The sequence below is a fragment of the Macadamia integrifolia genome, unplaced genomic scaffold, assembly GCF_013358625.1.
Source record: "Macadamia integrifolia cultivar HAES 741 unplaced genomic scaffold, SCU_Mint_v3 scaffold1424, whole genome shotgun sequence".
Lineage (NCBI taxonomy): Eukaryota > Viridiplantae > Streptophyta > Magnoliopsida > Proteales > Proteaceae > Macadamia > Macadamia integrifolia.
The window spans coordinates 68523-85176 of NW_024868199.1; the positions used below are offsets into that span (position 1 = coordinate 68523).

At 41.3% G+C, this 16654-nt stretch overlaps 1 protein-coding gene across 3 annotated transcripts in view; it reads left to right on the plus strand.

The window, feature by feature from the left end:
- The window catches only part of LOC122063697 (hepatocyte growth factor-regulated tyrosine kinase substrate), a 58577-nt gene extending 42140 nt beyond the window's left edge, over positions 1 to 16437 (plus strand). Inside the window, exons 6-10 of one of the 3 annotated variants that reach the window (XM_042627390.1) lie at positions 12750 to 12825; positions 12949 to 13008; positions 13074 to 13124; positions 13234 to 13312; positions 14433 to 15870. In XM_042627390.1, the coding sequence (XP_042483324.1) occupies positions 12750 to 12825; positions 12949 to 13008; positions 13074 to 13124; positions 13234 to 13312; positions 14433 to 14458 (292 nt within the window). In that variant the 3' untranslated portion in view covers positions 14459 to 15870. Of the gene's footprint in view, positions 1 to 12749; positions 12826 to 12948; positions 13009 to 13073; positions 13125 to 13233; positions 13313 to 14432 lie in introns of all 3 variants that reach the window. The other 2 variants (XM_042627389.1, XM_042627388.1) reach the window with 2 other exon arrangements.
- The last annotated feature ends 217 nt before the right edge of the window (positions 16438 to 16654 follow it).

A 16654-nucleotide genomic window follows, 5' to 3' on the forward strand; every position in this document is an offset into this window, starting at 1 on the left:
GAGGTAACATCAAAGTAGATGGCTTTCTAAATCTTATCAAACAAGCAAGAGTTCGGAGTCCATCTACGCAGATTGCACTCCATCCAAGTATGACTGATCGTAGCACAAAAGGTGAGCTTCTCGGTTGTATCACAAATAGAGGGCCCACAGAATGTCATGTCTACCCAGATCCACTCTTTGTTCAATGAAGGCTAGGTCTGCGGGAAGGCCAGCAGAGACTGAGGACTCTCTTCCAGATGGTGGAGGAGAAGGGGCAAGAGAAGAAAAGATGGTCGACATCTTCAATGCCATTCCAATAGAGACAGCAGGCATGGGGGACCTGGATGTGACGATGGAGGAGGAAGGATTGCTTGGGGAGGCAGTAGGAGAGGGCACGCCATGCAGTGAAGCTATGCCGGGGGATGTGGCCTTTAAACCAGACGATGTTTCTCCAAGGGATGAGAGGAGCTTTGAGCAAAATGAAGTCCCAGGCAGACGCAGACGAGAACCGCCCCAAAGAGGATGGGGTCCAGAGGATAAGATCGTCTCTACCTCTATGGCCTGAGCCTCGGGGGAATGGGGGTAGGGAGGTCCAGAGATCAGCAAGAGTGGGAGAAGAGGGGGGAGTTTAAATGCCCTGAGTTAGGATGGAGGAGACTTTGGCTGACCAGTTCAGATTTGAGAAGTAGATAAGCCTTAGAGAGACCAGGGGAAGGAGGATACCAGAAGGGTGCCAAGGGTCAAGCTAGAGGGAGGTCGTGGTACCATCACCGATGGAGCAAGAGATAACGCCCATAGAAGTAGGCTTAGAGGAGAGAATTTTACGCCAGATCCAAGAGGCATCAGGAGGAGGAGAGACAGACCAGATTGAGTTGTTTTTTAAGGAGGGTGGAGTAGACCCTAGACACCCAGATACTGGTGCTCTTGGAGGCAATCTTCCAAATGAGCTTGAGAATGCTAGCATTGTTGACATCTTTAAGTCTCTTGAGGCTAGGCCCACCTTCGGATTTTGGAAAACAGAATTTGTCCCAGCTCATAGGGTGAAGGAATTTGGAGGCTTTAGGTCCTTTTCAAAGGAAGGAGCAAAGGAGATTCTCGATGGATTTGGCGACGGAGGCCGGAAGCACAAAGATATCACTTCAATAAAGATACATGGATTGGAGAACGGAGCAGATAAGAATGAGACTACCGGCATAGGAAAAGAGTTTGACCTTCTAGAGTTGGAGCCTTTTCCTTAGCTGGTCAAGGATAGGGAAGCAATGGTGGGTAGAGAGCTTGGAGGTTATAAGAGAGAGACCAAGATATTTGATAGGGAAAGAGCCAAGAGAGAATCTAGTAATCTAAAGGAGGGACTGGGTGGAATCCGAACACCTGATGGAAGGAGTATGGATTTATGCAGATTGATACGGAGGCCAGAGAGGGACTAGAAGAGATGGAGGGAGGACATGATGGAAGAGATGGAGGCGGGATCTGCGTTGGAGAAGATCATGAGATCATTGGCAAAGGTGAGGTGAGTGAGGAGGTATTTGCATTTGGGGATGGGGGAGATGAGATGAAGGTCATTGGAAGATTAGATAGAGTGGGAGAGAACCTCGAGGGCAATGGAGAAAAGGAAAGGGGAGAGGGGGGAACCTTGTCTGATACCAACCGAGGAGGGGCAAAAACTGGTCAGGTTGCCATCCTACATCACTTTATGGATGTCAATCTCAAGTAGGGCAGCAGAGGAATGGGATTTACGATCAAAACCTCTAACAAGTCTTGTGGCAAAGAATGAGATTATTAGCAATGCTCCTTCCCACGATGAAGGCAGATTGATTGGGACTGACAAGGGAGTCAATGACTCTTTGGTTCCTATTGGCCAAAATTTCAAGAGATTGCAAAGAGAGATGGGCCTGAAGTTAGACAGGGATTCAACCCCCTATTTCTTGGGGATGACGAAGAGGAAGGTGTGGTTGATCCTCATAATCTAGTTGGGGTTGAGAAAGAAGCTTATGATGGCAAGGATGAGGTCAGAACGGATGATGTTCCAGCAGGCGGAGAAGAATCTCATGCTGAAGCCATCTGGCCCAGGGCTTTGTTGGGTTTGTGGGAGAGGACAACAACTAGGATTTCTTCATTGGGAGGAATGGCCTGAAGGGAGGGGAGGGGAGGAGATCTGGGGGGACAAATTTATTGAGGACGTTGGGGGGATGGGAGGAGTAGGGCTTAAGGAAGAGGGGTGTGGAAGATTGGAAAAGAATGAGGCAACCTCATCTTTAATATTTTAGGGTGGAGGGGGTTCCATCTCTGAAGATGATCTTGGTGATGGAATTTGCATTCGTCCTGGCTTTGAGGGACCTATAGAAGAAAGAAGAATTGGAGTTACCAAGCTCTAGCCATTTGACATGGGATTTTTGCCTAAGGAAGCTTCTTTTTAGGCCAAAAGAATATAAAGCTCTTCAGAAGTATCTTTTTCCTCTTAAAAAAGGGAGACATTGAGGAGATCCTAATGAAGGTGAGATTGGGTAACATCCAGCTTGTCTCTACAGGAGGAGAATCTAGAAATGATGTCTCCAGATGAATTGGAGTTCCAGATCTGGAGGGCCTATTTGACATTTTAAGCTTTCTCGCGAAGGCAACAAGGGGCAAGGAGAAAGCACGAGGATTGCCTAAGCATCCTGGACAATAGGGAGGAAGCCATCATTAGGGTCCACATGTTAAAGAATTTGAAGGGCTTAGGACCAAACGAGGAAAGGGGTTAAAACATAAAGATATATGGGGGAGTGATCAGAGATACCAAGAAGGTTGCGACAAGCATGGCATGAGGGAAAGGAGTGAAGCCAAGCCTCATTTACAAGCACCCGTTCAAGCTTACAAGAAAATCTAGCATATTCACTCCTTCGGTTTTGCCAAGTGAATTTGGCACCAGACCATCTAAGGTCGTTCATGGAAATATCGTTAATGCAGTCATTGAAGGAGACGACAAAAGAAAGATCTATGGGGTGATCCCCTAACCTTTTTGTGGCTAGCTTTGACAACATTGAAGTTACCTGCCAAACCCAGGGGAGGGTGGCAATGGAGGAGGCCATCGCTCAGAGGGAAGACCAGAGGGAAAGCTTGTCACGGGCATAATTATGAGCATAATTGATCGTGATGAAGAAAGGAGAGGGATTGGAGGGGAGAGGAGATGGAAAGGTGGATGGCTTGAGAAGAGGAGATGATAGAAATGTTGAGCAGGAGGGGATTCCAAAGAATCCAGATGCACCCATTGGGGAATGGGCATAGTTAGAGAGAAGACCAAAAAGGGGCTATGGAGGAGGCTATGTAGGGGCATTCGACTTGAGAACTCGGGTTTCAAGGGGATAGTGGAGGGACGTATGGGAAGAACAGAGTGAAGATCGGACGGAAGCATGTTTGGTGGGACAATTAAGACCATGCACATTCCATATAGTCCACGGGGTCATTTGGAGGGGAAGTTTGGCATAGAATGCTCCGAGGAGTGGAGACTACGGGGCTCACGGGTGGACGACTTTTTCTGCCTTTGATGATATTCCATTAGGGGGAGGACAGGAAGGAAGAGGTAGCAATCTGGGATGGTTTACTGTGTCTGGAGTTCATCAGAATTAAGGGGTAGCATCAGAGTTGGTGACAGAAACAGTGATAGTGACAGCAGCTTGGTGTGAGCCAAGAGGATCAACAACAGGGATAGGGGGCTAGCCCTTATGGTGATCAGCAGGGTTCTTAGTAGCTCTGCGGGGAGGGGTAAGAGGAGCCTACCAATTCCTATGGAGAATAGCCGGAAGGATCTCAGGAGAAGCCTGGGATGTTCTGGTCTTCGAGTGCCGAAGATTGGCAACAGAATTCTTCGATTGAGAAGCAGGCAAGTGGGTAATCTATTCCCCAGCAAAAGGCTGGGAGAACGAGCTTCATCTGGAGGAGAAACCATGCAGAGCTTGTATTCTTGCTTGAGCATGCTTCGACAAGGCCTGAGGAGGCAGGGGACGTGATGATAAGGCCTGGCAGAAGGCCATGAGTCGACAGTTCGGATAATATCAGTCGTGTTGACAAGGCCTGACAAAGGGTTATGAGGAGTGTCAACATATCGGACAACGACGAAAGTGTTGGTGCTGATGCCTTCCAAGGCTAGTACAGGCGACTAGAAGAATAATAGGGAGGGATGTAAAGAGGCGGAGATGCAGGCAGCAGTAGTAGGGTGAGGAGGGTTGGAGCTCACGCCTTACGGGGATTGACGGGGGAGGCCAAGGGAGGAGGGTTAGGGGCAACAGGACACAGGACAAGGGGGTTGTTTTAACACAGGTGAGGGCAGTCGGGTAAGGGAGATGACGAGTTAAGGTAAGGAAGAGAGGATCCGGGTCAGGGGGAGGGTCTAAGGAGGAGAAGGATGGGTCAATAGGCTGCAGGATAAGGGTCGTTAACTCTATGAGAGTTCTTTTATTTGTGGTAGCAACCAGAGATTGGAACTTATATCAGGTCGATGTGAAGAATGCCTTCCTCCATGGTAACTAAGAGGAGGAAGTGTATATGTAGCCCCCTCCTGGCTGTCTCCTAAAGAAGGCATTATATGGTCTCAAGCAATCACCAAAGGCTTGGTTTGAGAGGTTCAGGTAGGCCATTCTGAAGAATGGGTATTCCTAGAGTCAAACTGATTGCACGTTATTTACCCGGAGAGGTAATGGTACCATCACAACGTTGATTGTTTATATTTGATGATATCGTGGTGACTAGAGATGACAATGATGAGATAACTAAGCTAATAGCCTACTTTGCCAAACAATTTGAGATCAAAGACCTAGGAGACTTGAAATATTTCTTGGGAATTGAAGTGTCAGTCTAAGAAGGGAATCAATAATATGCCAAAGGAAATTTGTATTAGACCTGTTGAAAGAGACAGGGATGTTGGGGTGTAAATCGATGTTATCCTATTGAGCTAAATCATAAGTTAGGAGAAGAATGTGGTTCCTCTCTTATTGATGTAGGCAAATACAGAGGCTAGTGGGGAAGCTGATCTATCTATCTCTGACTCGCCCAGACATTACTTATGCAATGGGAGCATAGTTTTTAAGGCGGTAAGGCGACAAAGGCGTTTGAGGGTCTTTCGGAGTGCCTTAGTGATAAGGCGGGCATAAAACGTCGCCTTATTGACTAAAGCGTTCCTGTGTAATTTTTTTATATAACCAATCTATTTGGCTCAAATCCTAGTTGAATCCTATTACTCATATGTTAAATAAATATTAAAGGTTTATATTCATACCAATGTAAGATATTCATCAAGAAAACAAATCAATAAAGTGAATAAACTAAGTTCATCTTCATCAATCATCAATCATCAATCATCAATCATCAATCATCATAACATATTAACATATAATATAAATACATAATTGAAACAAAATTATAAATATAAAGAAAAAAAGACATAAAAAATACAAGTATTTATTATGCTTACCTCTATGATGCCAAAATGAGTGCCTAAGCCCTAAGGTCATCCACTATATTTGTACTCCTGTCAAAGAAGAATGAAGCTCACCGCTGCCGGAGCAAAATGGTCGCTTGGAGCAGTGGTTTTTTCTTATTCCTTGATTCCTTTTCAAAGCCCTTTCTTAAAACCCTTGACAAAATCCAAACCCTGTTTGTGAATCGTGTTTTTGTTTTGTTTGTTTTGGTTATTTTTGGTGGAGTAAAGCTGATCCCATACATCTCAAGTGTTAACAAAACCATACATCTACCAATAAAAAATCTATATTTGGAATCTTCATCAAGTAATTTTAAAATGTGTTAAAAAAAAAAAAGGCACCACTTCACATAAGTCGGAGCACTGCCTTACCATCTCTAGACCGCATCAGCGCCTTAAAAACTATGAATGGGAGTAGTGTGCTAGTTTATGCATGCTCCTAAGAGTGGGCACTTAGATGCTTTGTACCGCATCCTCAGATACTTGAAGTCCTCTTCAAGGAAAGGAATTTTTTATGTTCAGAATAAACCACTTGAGTATAGAAGGTTATTCTGATTCTGATTAGGCTGGATCCATCTATGATAGACAATCTACTTCTGGCTATTGCACATTTCTAGGCGTTAATTTGGTTACATGGAGGAGCAGGAAACAACATGTTGTGGTTAGATCTAGTGCAGAGTCAGAGTACTGGGCAATGGCTCATAGAGTTGTGAACCCATTTGGTTGCGACAGCTGGTTCTTGAGTTGGGATATGATACTAAAGGACCTATGCGTCTCTACTAAAGTCTCCTTCCATTGTGTGGAAGATGTGCCACCTCTTGAACTTGCTATCTTTGCTAGTATCCCATTTCAGGGTGGAGAGTGACACTCTTACTTCGCCTTGGTCAGAGATATGTGTTTATAGTCGTAGACGACAGACCCAAACCACTACAAATCCACCATCTACCCTAGAATGTCACTTGTCTCCTCTCGATCCTGATCTTGTCCCCTTGGACCTAGGTAATTCTCCTTCTGTTGATCCGTCTCTTGAGTTTCCTATTGCTGTTCGTAAAGAAACTAGGTCTTGTACTTTACATCCTATTGCTAAAGCTGTTTCTTGTGACTCTCTATCTCCTTCCTATTATAGTTTTATGTCTTCTCTATCCTCTGTGTGCATTCCTCAATACCTGGCAGGAAGTGAGTGCAGACTCACAATGGCAGGAAGCTATGGTTGAAGAGATGCATGCTTTAAAGAAGAATGACGATCTAGTGAGTCTTCTCTAAAAAAAGAAGACAGTTGGTTATAAGTGGGCCTTCACTGTTAAATAGAAGGATGATGGTACAGTGGATCGATATAGGGTCAGACTTGTTGCCAAGGGCTTTACTCAGACTTATGATATTGATTAACAGGAGACGTTTCCTTTAGTTCCTAAGATGAACACAATCCGTGTTATCTTAGCTTGTGCTGCGAACTTAGATTGGGATCTCCAATAGCTAGATGTGAAGAATTGTGCCGCCAACTTAGTTTGGGATCTCCAATAGCTAGATGTGAAGAATGCCTTCCTTCATAGGGAACTTGAGGAGAAAGTGTATATGGATATTCCTTTTGGGTTTACTTACTCCAAAACCCAAGGGAAGGTATCCTAGCTGAAGCGTGCATAGTATGTAGATGATATTATTGTTACTGGTGATGATCTGGCAGAGATCTCCCGCCTCAAGAGATATTTAGGCGAGGAGTTTGAGATCAAAGACCTAGGACAACTTCGATACTTCCTTGGCACTGAAGTTTCCAGGTCTTCTCATGGGATCTACTTCTCTCAATGGAAGTATGTGCTTGACCTTCTTTCCGAGACAAGCATGTAGGGGTGCAAGCCGACAGATACCCCTATTGAAGCTAATGGTCACCTGAGTAGCAAAAAAGGTGATTCTGTTGATAAGGGGAGATATCAGAGATTTGTGGGGCGCTTGATCTATCTTTCTCATACCCGCCTTGACATAGCATTTGTTGTCAGCCTGATTAGTTAGGACATGTATGATCCCTACTCGACACAGATGGAAGCTATACTGTGTATTCATCGTTACTTGAAATCTTCCTTAGGATGTGGCATCCTTTTTCTCCTCGTGATCACCTTAGGGTGGAGGCCTTCACGGATGCTGATTGGGTAGGTTTTGATGGGCAGGTCTACTACTGGTTATTGTCCCTTTGTTGGTGGCAACCTTGTTACTCGGTAAAGCAAGAAGCAATCTGTGTGTTCAAGTGCTAAAACAGAGTTCCGTGCTATGGCTCATGGCATTTGTGAGCTCCTATGGCTTCATTGTCTTCTCACAGATTTGGCTGTCCCTGCTACCTTCCTTATGAAGCTCTTTTGTGAAAACAAATCCGCCATTAGCATCTCTTATAACCCTGGCCAGCATGATCGAACCAACTATGTGGAGATCGATCGATACTCATCAAAGAGAACCTGGATATGGGTCTTATCACTATGCCTTTTGTTCCAACTAGTTAAAAATTGGCCGTGTATTTACTAAAAGCCTTAGTAGTTAGATGTTTCATCCTATGATCTGCACGTTGGGTATATGTGTTAGCTATGCACCAGCTTAAGGAGGAGTGTTGTAATAATGGGTTTTAGGGAAAGTGTTAGATTCCAAACAAGTCCTTAGGTCCTTAAGTGGTTTAATAGTCCTTGTATTAGTCTGGAATGTTCTCTCCGTTATAATAAATAAAGAAGGCTGGTGTCATATTAGGCACTAGTCATTACTCCATCCAACATTCTTAATACAAGTCATCATCTCATCCCACATTGCATTGGTGTCTCCCTCCAATCCCACTTTCATTGTTTGACCACATTATCAGTAAATGTACCTAGGGAATCTCCTTTCAATCTCCACCACCTTAGCTTAGGGTACATTGGTTCCCTCATTCTACGCTTATGTGTACTGAGGCACATATCTAGGAATACCAGTCTATGTTGGGTATGGTTCAAGATCTTGGCGAGATCTCCTTTTTTTAATTTAGCGAGATAAGATTACAAGCGAAGTGTAAAAATGACAAGATCTCGCCTCTCTTTCTACTTTTTTGAAGAAAAAACTCTAAGGAGCAAGAATTTTAGTGCTTTTGCTTGAGGATCTCCATTCCTACACTCATTGAAACTTAAAATAGTAGAGAATATTACCTCCCCATCCACATTTGGAGTTAATTTCTTCTCAAGAACCATTTTAGATAAAAAAAGGGAAAATTACATCCCCCTCCCCTTTAGTTTGCCAAAATTACGTGTAGGTCTAAGGGTTTGAGTGATTTACGCCTTAGTTTTAGATAGCAAAAGACTTTATTACCCTTTAGTGGAAAAGGATAATACCCTTTGTTGATGATGTCACCTTATATGATGTATCTTAATGCCGAAGATACCCTTATTTTAAGGTAAACTTACTAATACACCCTTCCCTTAAAACAAACAAAAGAAGGTTCTTCTTCAACCTAGCCCTTCTTCTTCAACTTAGTTCTTCTGCAAGAGGGCGATCGAGAAAAGGGGTCGGCTACTATGAAGCAACTAGAGGACGATTGAGAAAGAGAAGGTTCAATGGAGACTACTTTGTATAAGTCCCCTAAATCGGATGAAAAATTGGAGTACTGGACGAAGAACATTGGAATCATTCATCATCAAATTTTAAAGATCAAAGAAGAAGATTCACACCTAAGGGAGGAAATCCGAGAGGGACTTAGCATGAAAGAGAAGCTTGCTGTTCTTCATCTCACCTCGCAGCTGGATAGTTTTTATACTTTCAAGGCCGATCTTGCCTTCTTCCCATCAATTCTCTCTATTCCCTTCCCAACCCCGTTAGCCGTCGTAATCCGATGGTAATTTCCTCCCTGGTAAAGATGTTATCTGCGCTTCGCGATCCAAATCGAATCGACTTGTCTGATTCAAGCTGACGGCACCTTCGTTTGGTATATTTATCTAATTCTAGCTGATTATTCCATTTCATCATTTTGTTTTGTCGATTGGATTTATGTTTGAAGATTACTTCTGCTTTTAGTTTTTTTTTTTTTTTTTTTCCTTTCTTCTTCGTTTCTATTCGTATAATCTCCCTCTGATTTCGATAATTTCGGTTGGAGATCCTGTTTTCTGTTTCCGATTTGGATTTTTTTTTTCATCCTCTCTTAATCGACACCCTGACCCTCTAATTTCGTGGGAAAATTCTGTAGATGAGGTCAGTATCGTTTTGAACGCTTCAAATTTTGATCAGGAATTCGTCCTTTTCCCGTTTGGAATGATTTATGTATATCGTTTTTGTAATTCTTTCCAATGGTTCCATGTATTTCTTTTCTCTGGATAGTCCAGTCGACAGTACCGTGAGAGAACAGAACTGATTTTGGCATAAGATCCGGAGGTTACGCTTTTAAAAGAGCTGAAATCTAGTATTAACTTCCATGAGAGATCTGATTACTTTCGATTTGACGCTGAAGTATGATGACGGAGGGATTGAATAGGCCGATGGACAGATGGATTCACGGTGCCTCGCAGCTCGGGCCTTATTTTATGGTTCTCAGCATCGATAGGATCCAATAGCTACCGTGTCATTGATCAGCTCTACATCTGAGAGTCTTGCCAGATGCTCGCTGCAAGGACTCTGTGGATTTGCCGATATGATTATTGAAGCCGCTGAGTCGAAGAGACTATTTGATCTCAATCTTCTGTGCTTGACACCGGACAAATTTTGCGCCGATTTTGTCGAGATAACAGAAGACGTAGTTTTGGAGATGGAAGAGGATTTCCCTCTTTTTTTAATTTTAAGTGAAGGGTTTTTCAGTCTCTTCACTTTGTTTTGGGGGTATTTTCGGTATAGGAAATGTGACCTCACTACATAACAGATTCAAACTCACGGCTACTAACGGATTGGACTCAAATGTAAGAATCTTTCATACTTCAGGGGAGGGGGGGAGTAATTCGCTCAAACCCTTGGATCCACACGTAATTTTGGCAAACTACGGGGGAGGGGGATGTAATTTTCCTAAAAAAAAAAACCCTTCTCAAGCCCATTTTTTTCATAAAAACATCATCAATACTTGTTATTTTACATTGGTTTTTTTTGTATGTGATGCATATCACTGATCTATGGATTCATGGAGGGGAAATAATTTTTTTTGGTTTTTATTTTTTTATGTTTTTATTTTTCTATTTAAATAAATGATGCAAACTGACCTTATGTTATGTAGCTTATCTTATGTCATTTCAAATTTTCAATGTATGTAAATGTGACTCATCAATCGTCAATGTTAATTGTTAATCAATTAAGTAATTATCTATGATGTCTTTTAAATTCTTATGATTATGGTGTGTCATGTGTTGATTGTGGAATATGGATTGTAGAATAGAGCATACTAGCCTAGGGTCCGCAGAGTTGGAGATTACTTACATAGGGTATGAAATCAAAGTACCATTTTAAGTTTGACTTTTAAAAAACTGATGTTTCCATTGTGTTTAGAACTCCTAAAATAGGGTAAATACCTAGTTTCAGGGACTACATAGACTATATGGCTACCGAGACCAACCACTGAGTCGACCCCCAAAAAATACATGATCTCGGCGAGATCTCACCAGATTTCTCTTTTTTGGATCAGCGAGATGGGGGGCGAGAGCGAGATCTTAAACCTTGATGTTGGATGATTAAACTCTCCCCAGGAATAACCTAATAATCCTTACACAACATTCTATCGGCGCCTCTAGTTAGGAAAAAGTCTATTTGGCTGGTTTTTTGTAGGTAACTAAATGCTTATCTCATTTTTTAAAGAGCATGTTCACAATGGCTAAGTCATAAGCTACCACGAAGTAGATTAAGGTCCCCTCCTTATTCCTCATTCCTACTCCATAGCCTCTATGGACACCTTCATAACCTCAACGATCACTCCCAACATGTCCGTTTAGGTCACCTCCTATAATAATCAACTTATCTTAACTAAAACCTTGCACCAAATCATTCAATTTGTTCCCAAAATCGGCGGTTGCAACTTTCATCCAATCCTACTTGGGGTGTGTAAGTGCAAACTATGTTGACACTTGACAAGTATGGCAACCTCTTTCTCCAACACCAGGTTTGGTGGACACAATCCTATATCCCAATTTTTGACATCCACAATGTTATTCTTTAGGGCTTTATCCACTATTATGCCCACTCCGCTCCTATTACTTTGATCTCCCGAATACCAAAGTTTGAAGTCGCCCAACACCCTAGTTTGTTTCCCTTCCCTCTACTCTATTGGATACATGCAATATTAATCATTCTTCTCCTCTTAACATCTCTCAACTCTAGGCTCTTACTTGTTAAGGATCCAATGTTCTAGGATGCCAATCTAATCCTGTGCTTCTGGGCTGGCCGCATTCCTCTCACTTGCCATTGCCTACTTATCACTGCATCCAGGCGTCAACACGATGCGTCGCTTTCGGGGTACGCCTTAGCCACATAAGGAAGGAACGACATATAATCAAGGAATAAAAGAGAGAAAAAAAAAAAGAAAAAAGAATCCAACTCTAAATGAGTTCAAAATAACTCATCTATTCCTACATATCCTACCCAAAGCAAATAAAAGACAGAATAATTAAACTATTTCCAACCCTTAGTGGACCAAAAACCTAGGTTGGATCGGTTTTGTCTGGGTTTGGGTTTCCAAAGCCGATCGTCCTGGTCCAACCACTCAAGTGCTACTGCATCATCTAGCCATTCCATAACTAGAAAACTAACCTCCATGAATCCGGACAGATTCGTGCTTCTCCATTTCTAACATTGCTTTCTTGCATCAATCTTTTTTAGTTCAATTTACTTTGCCTCAATGCCAAGATATGCCAAGATTCTTCCTTCTATGGATACCTTCTCAGAGCCAGAAGAAGAACAAGGCAAAAATGATGCACACCGTCATGGTGACACAGAACACCTTGTGGAAATCACTCCAAGCTTCCTTCCCTTTCCCCCTTTCTTTTTGGCCTTCTCTCTCTTTTTCTCTCCCCTCCTTTCTCCTTTATTCCTGTTGCTGTAAGACCCTTTTTTCCCTTCTCCAGATATCTCGATATACATGGACATACGAATGTCTCTCCAAGTAGCCATACCTATTTTCTGTCCATGAGTGTGCACTGTGTGTGTGTTTTCCCTGAAAGTGCAAAAACTTTCCCTTCTAAAGGGTTCTAATTTAGATATGCTTTTTATGATTCATATATTGGATATTTTGAATTTGTCTTCTTGTCCTCTTGCCATCCAAGCTGAATTTATGTAGATTCAGTGCCATATTAAGTTTCTTTTTACTGTTTGTATTTCCCAACAATAACTAAACTGAGCAAGGCTTTTACAGTTCACTTTTCAGTCTAGGTCAAGTGACGAATGGTAGCTTGGAACATCCTCATATGGATTATGAAGTTAATGGTGAGGTAAAATTCTTGATGGTTTGTAGGAAATTATTTTTAAAGGTTTTGGTGTGGTTGCCAAGGCATTTTCTATGGAATGAAATAATTTATCATCTACTTCGTTGGCTGAATCAATTTGCCCTATAGGGTTTAAGAGAAGCTATTAAGAACAGAGACATTCCTGCAGTCAAGAAGCTTCTGAGTGAGGTATACAGCTCTTGAACGATCCTGTTGTTATGAATTTAAAGACTGAACTGTTTTCATGCTGACAGGGTGTGGATGCAAATTACTTTGACAAACAAGGATTATCCTTGCTACACTTGGTACGGATTAATTCCAATGCTCTGTGTGTGTGAGTTAGTTAGAGGCCTAATACCACTTCAAAGCAATTCAGGATGGTATGAATATAACAATGGGGTAAACTGGCTGCAGGCAGCGCTGTTTAATCTTACTGAGATTTCTTTTGCACTTATGGATCATGGAGCTAGAGTGGACTGCAAGAATGCACAAGGTAATTGGTTCACACATTCAAACTGAACTATTTTAACTTTGAAATTTCTTTGTTTGAAGAACTTGGTGATTAAAGTTAGTAGCAGTATGGATAGGGACACCCATATGAAATCTATGGATGGGCACCTAGTTCTGCCATGTGGCAGGTTGGATATTACTGAAACTTTGTGGACTTTGACCCCAAGGTCACCTATTTCATCTCAAGTTTCATCCCAAACATACCTGGCCATGTGGAGGGTATATGATTGACTTTGAGCCTGAAATTCAACGGTTGAGATTCCAGACCAACAACAACATCCAAAACCTTATTCCAACTTAATGGGGTCAGCTATATTGAGATTCCAAGCAAGGATGAGTGCAAGTTTCCATGCAAAAAGATTGACGGGTTATGGCTAATTATAATAAGTGCCGCCTGTCAACCTGACGCACCATTACAAATCAGCCACAGGGCTAGAACGACAGACTATATAATAAAGCAGCGGCTGTCTACCTGACGTACCATATAGATCAGTCAAGCTAAGGTGTCCTACATGCATGACATCTACCAGGACCACCACTTAGACAATCCATCACCTAACCTACTTTTATGAAAGGATGAATGAGATAAACGAATTCTTGACAGCCCCGCTAAGCAAGTACTAAAGTAACAACTCGAACACACAACACACAACTCCGCATTGAAAACTATGTAAAACATAATCTCATACTATGGAAATGGCAGCAATATTCAGATATAAAACATAATTTGTGTTTCAGAGGCATCATTTTTGTTGCATGAGAGTTCAGTTTTCAGCCACAACTTTACATAGAAGCCCTTTCCACCATGACCATTCCCTAGAATATCCATTGGTCAGAATTGCCTCATAAACATTCCACATGATAGAACTAGTTATGCCTGTCCAAAGATCCCATAAGGCTGTGCCGCTCACAAAACTTTTCATCTCAAAATTTTTATTTGATTACCTATTCTTTACCGTTGCTTCCTTTCCATTTTTTATGTCTTTTTAGCCTGTTACAACTTACAACATTGTCTCAGCAAAGAACCATTTTTTTTTTAGTATAATATTAAAGTTTACTAGGAAGTATCCACTTTATTTCTTAGCGCTTGGTTGCTTTTCAAGGGGAAGTCATTTTAGGGACAATTTGAGGAAGGCGCTTCCCACAAGGAAAGGTAAAGTCTCCAATTTATGCTTTAGCATTTGGTTGCTTTCCAAAGGAAAGTAATTTTTTGGGACATTTTAGGAATGTCCTTCCCACAAATTTGTCATAGAGAAAAGGTGGAAAGCATTGTGAAGGAAACTCTTTTCTCACTCGATCACTTCTCTTTCTGAGTCAACCAAACAGAGTTGTGTGAGAAACCAATTCTCTCACATTTCCATTGCTACACACGTTACTGGGAATGCAACCAGATACATGTTAGTATGTTACCTACACATCCCCTTTCTAATGACTTCCAATACCCTGTGACCATGACTTTGTTTTCCATATTTCAGTTTTAGCCTTATTAGGATGAAGATCTCCCAATTATTACATAATGACTCCTTTAGCTTCTAATAGTTATTACTTGTTGGGCTCACAAAGAGGGTAGGAATCATGGGATTGATAAGAGAGAGATATATATATTTTTTTGAACGGTTAAGAGCCCTAGTTAATTATTTTTAAAGCGGGGTCAAAAACAACATTCATGTGGTATTTCCCTAAATTGAACTTTTAGTATATCCCTGAACCCATATGCAAGGGCAGGGGGACTATGTCCATGGTTCTTTGTGGCATTCTCACAATTATTTTCTTCTTTTTTTCCCCCTAGATATGATTGTCAACCAATATTCAACATGAGTACTCAAAGAAGAAGAAAAAAAAAAAAAAAAAAAAAAAAAAACTGTATTCAACATAAACTTAAATGGACAAACCTAAAAAGGAGTGATCCTTTGACAGCACAGAAAAAGTTTGAAAAAAAAAAAAAAGGGCAAAACAAAAATGGGAGTATGCCCCTTTAGTCAACGGTCAGACACCCTTCCCAACCTGTAAAAAAAGGGGAAAAGGTGCCGCTGTGTAGGTTCTGATAGGGTTCTGCTACTCACCGCACCAGTTCTCATGCTCTCTACGTTTTCTTGGTGGCTTTGGTCTTATCGATGCCGGACTCATCTTAAGCTTCAGGTTTTGAGTTCCCACAATGTTGCCTCTCACACTGATCTATTTTATTTATTGGAAATTAATGCCTCTTATCTCTCCTCTGATTCTGTTAGCAGTAAACTGATGAAATCACCTTACTACACATGGCTGAGGTACTCTAAAGGGAAAAATGACCAAATCTTTAGGGAAAAAGCAGAAGCTTTCAAAATCACTGTAAACAACCAACTGATACCTTATCGTTTTCATGGCTGAAATGAAGTATTTTGCTCTTTTTCTTTCTTTCACATTGGAATGATGTGAATTAATTTTGCAACAAAGTTTAAATTAAGAGTTTGCTTATGGGTAGTGAATTATTTAATCTCAACTTATGAATCTCTTGGTAGGGGAAACACCTCTAGATTGTGCTCCTGTGATGTTGCAATACAAGATGAAGAAGAAGATAGAAGGTGGTCGTACAGATACATAGATGGAACCCACATCACACCATGTGACGTGAAAACATACTCTTCCTGGGGAAGAGTAGTTGTTAGGAAAGGGTAGTTGCATGTGCTAGTGCAAGAACGTTCCCATACTGTTGGATCCATGCATTTTAGGGGTAGTCTTTACCTTGTGGAGCCACCACAGTGCGTGTGTTTGTGCATGGCCACGTGAAAATTAGCATATCCTGTGTTGCTATTTTCCAGATTTGTGGAACACTATATTTTTCTTCTTCTCTTTTCTCTCTCTTTTTTTTTTTTTTGTTAAGAGTTTGACTGAATTTTGTGAGTCACTGGTATGTGCGAGAAGCAATGCATAAAAAAATTCTGCACTACAAAGCTACTGCAGGTCTACAAAGAGGGTGCAGACCTATACATGGGATGGTATATGAATTTGTTTTCTGTTTAATGAATTTGGATGTTATATTATTGAGGTTAAGTTTAGTAATTGACATGTGATCAATCCAAACCATATATACATAGTGGAATTGCCATAACATGCTTCCATGTGGCACAATTCGGTTTGTGGTTTAGAGATACATTGCTTAGATTTTTCATGTTTTAAATTATCTTCTTATTATTGTTCTTGCATTTTTTTTTTCTGGATAAGAAAATTAAAATTTAGAAATCATAAAAGAGAATGTACATCATGGTAAGCTATTGGGGAAGGGATTGAGATTAACTTTTTGAGAACCTAAAAAGCCAACAGTTTTAAGGAGGTAATTACATCATCA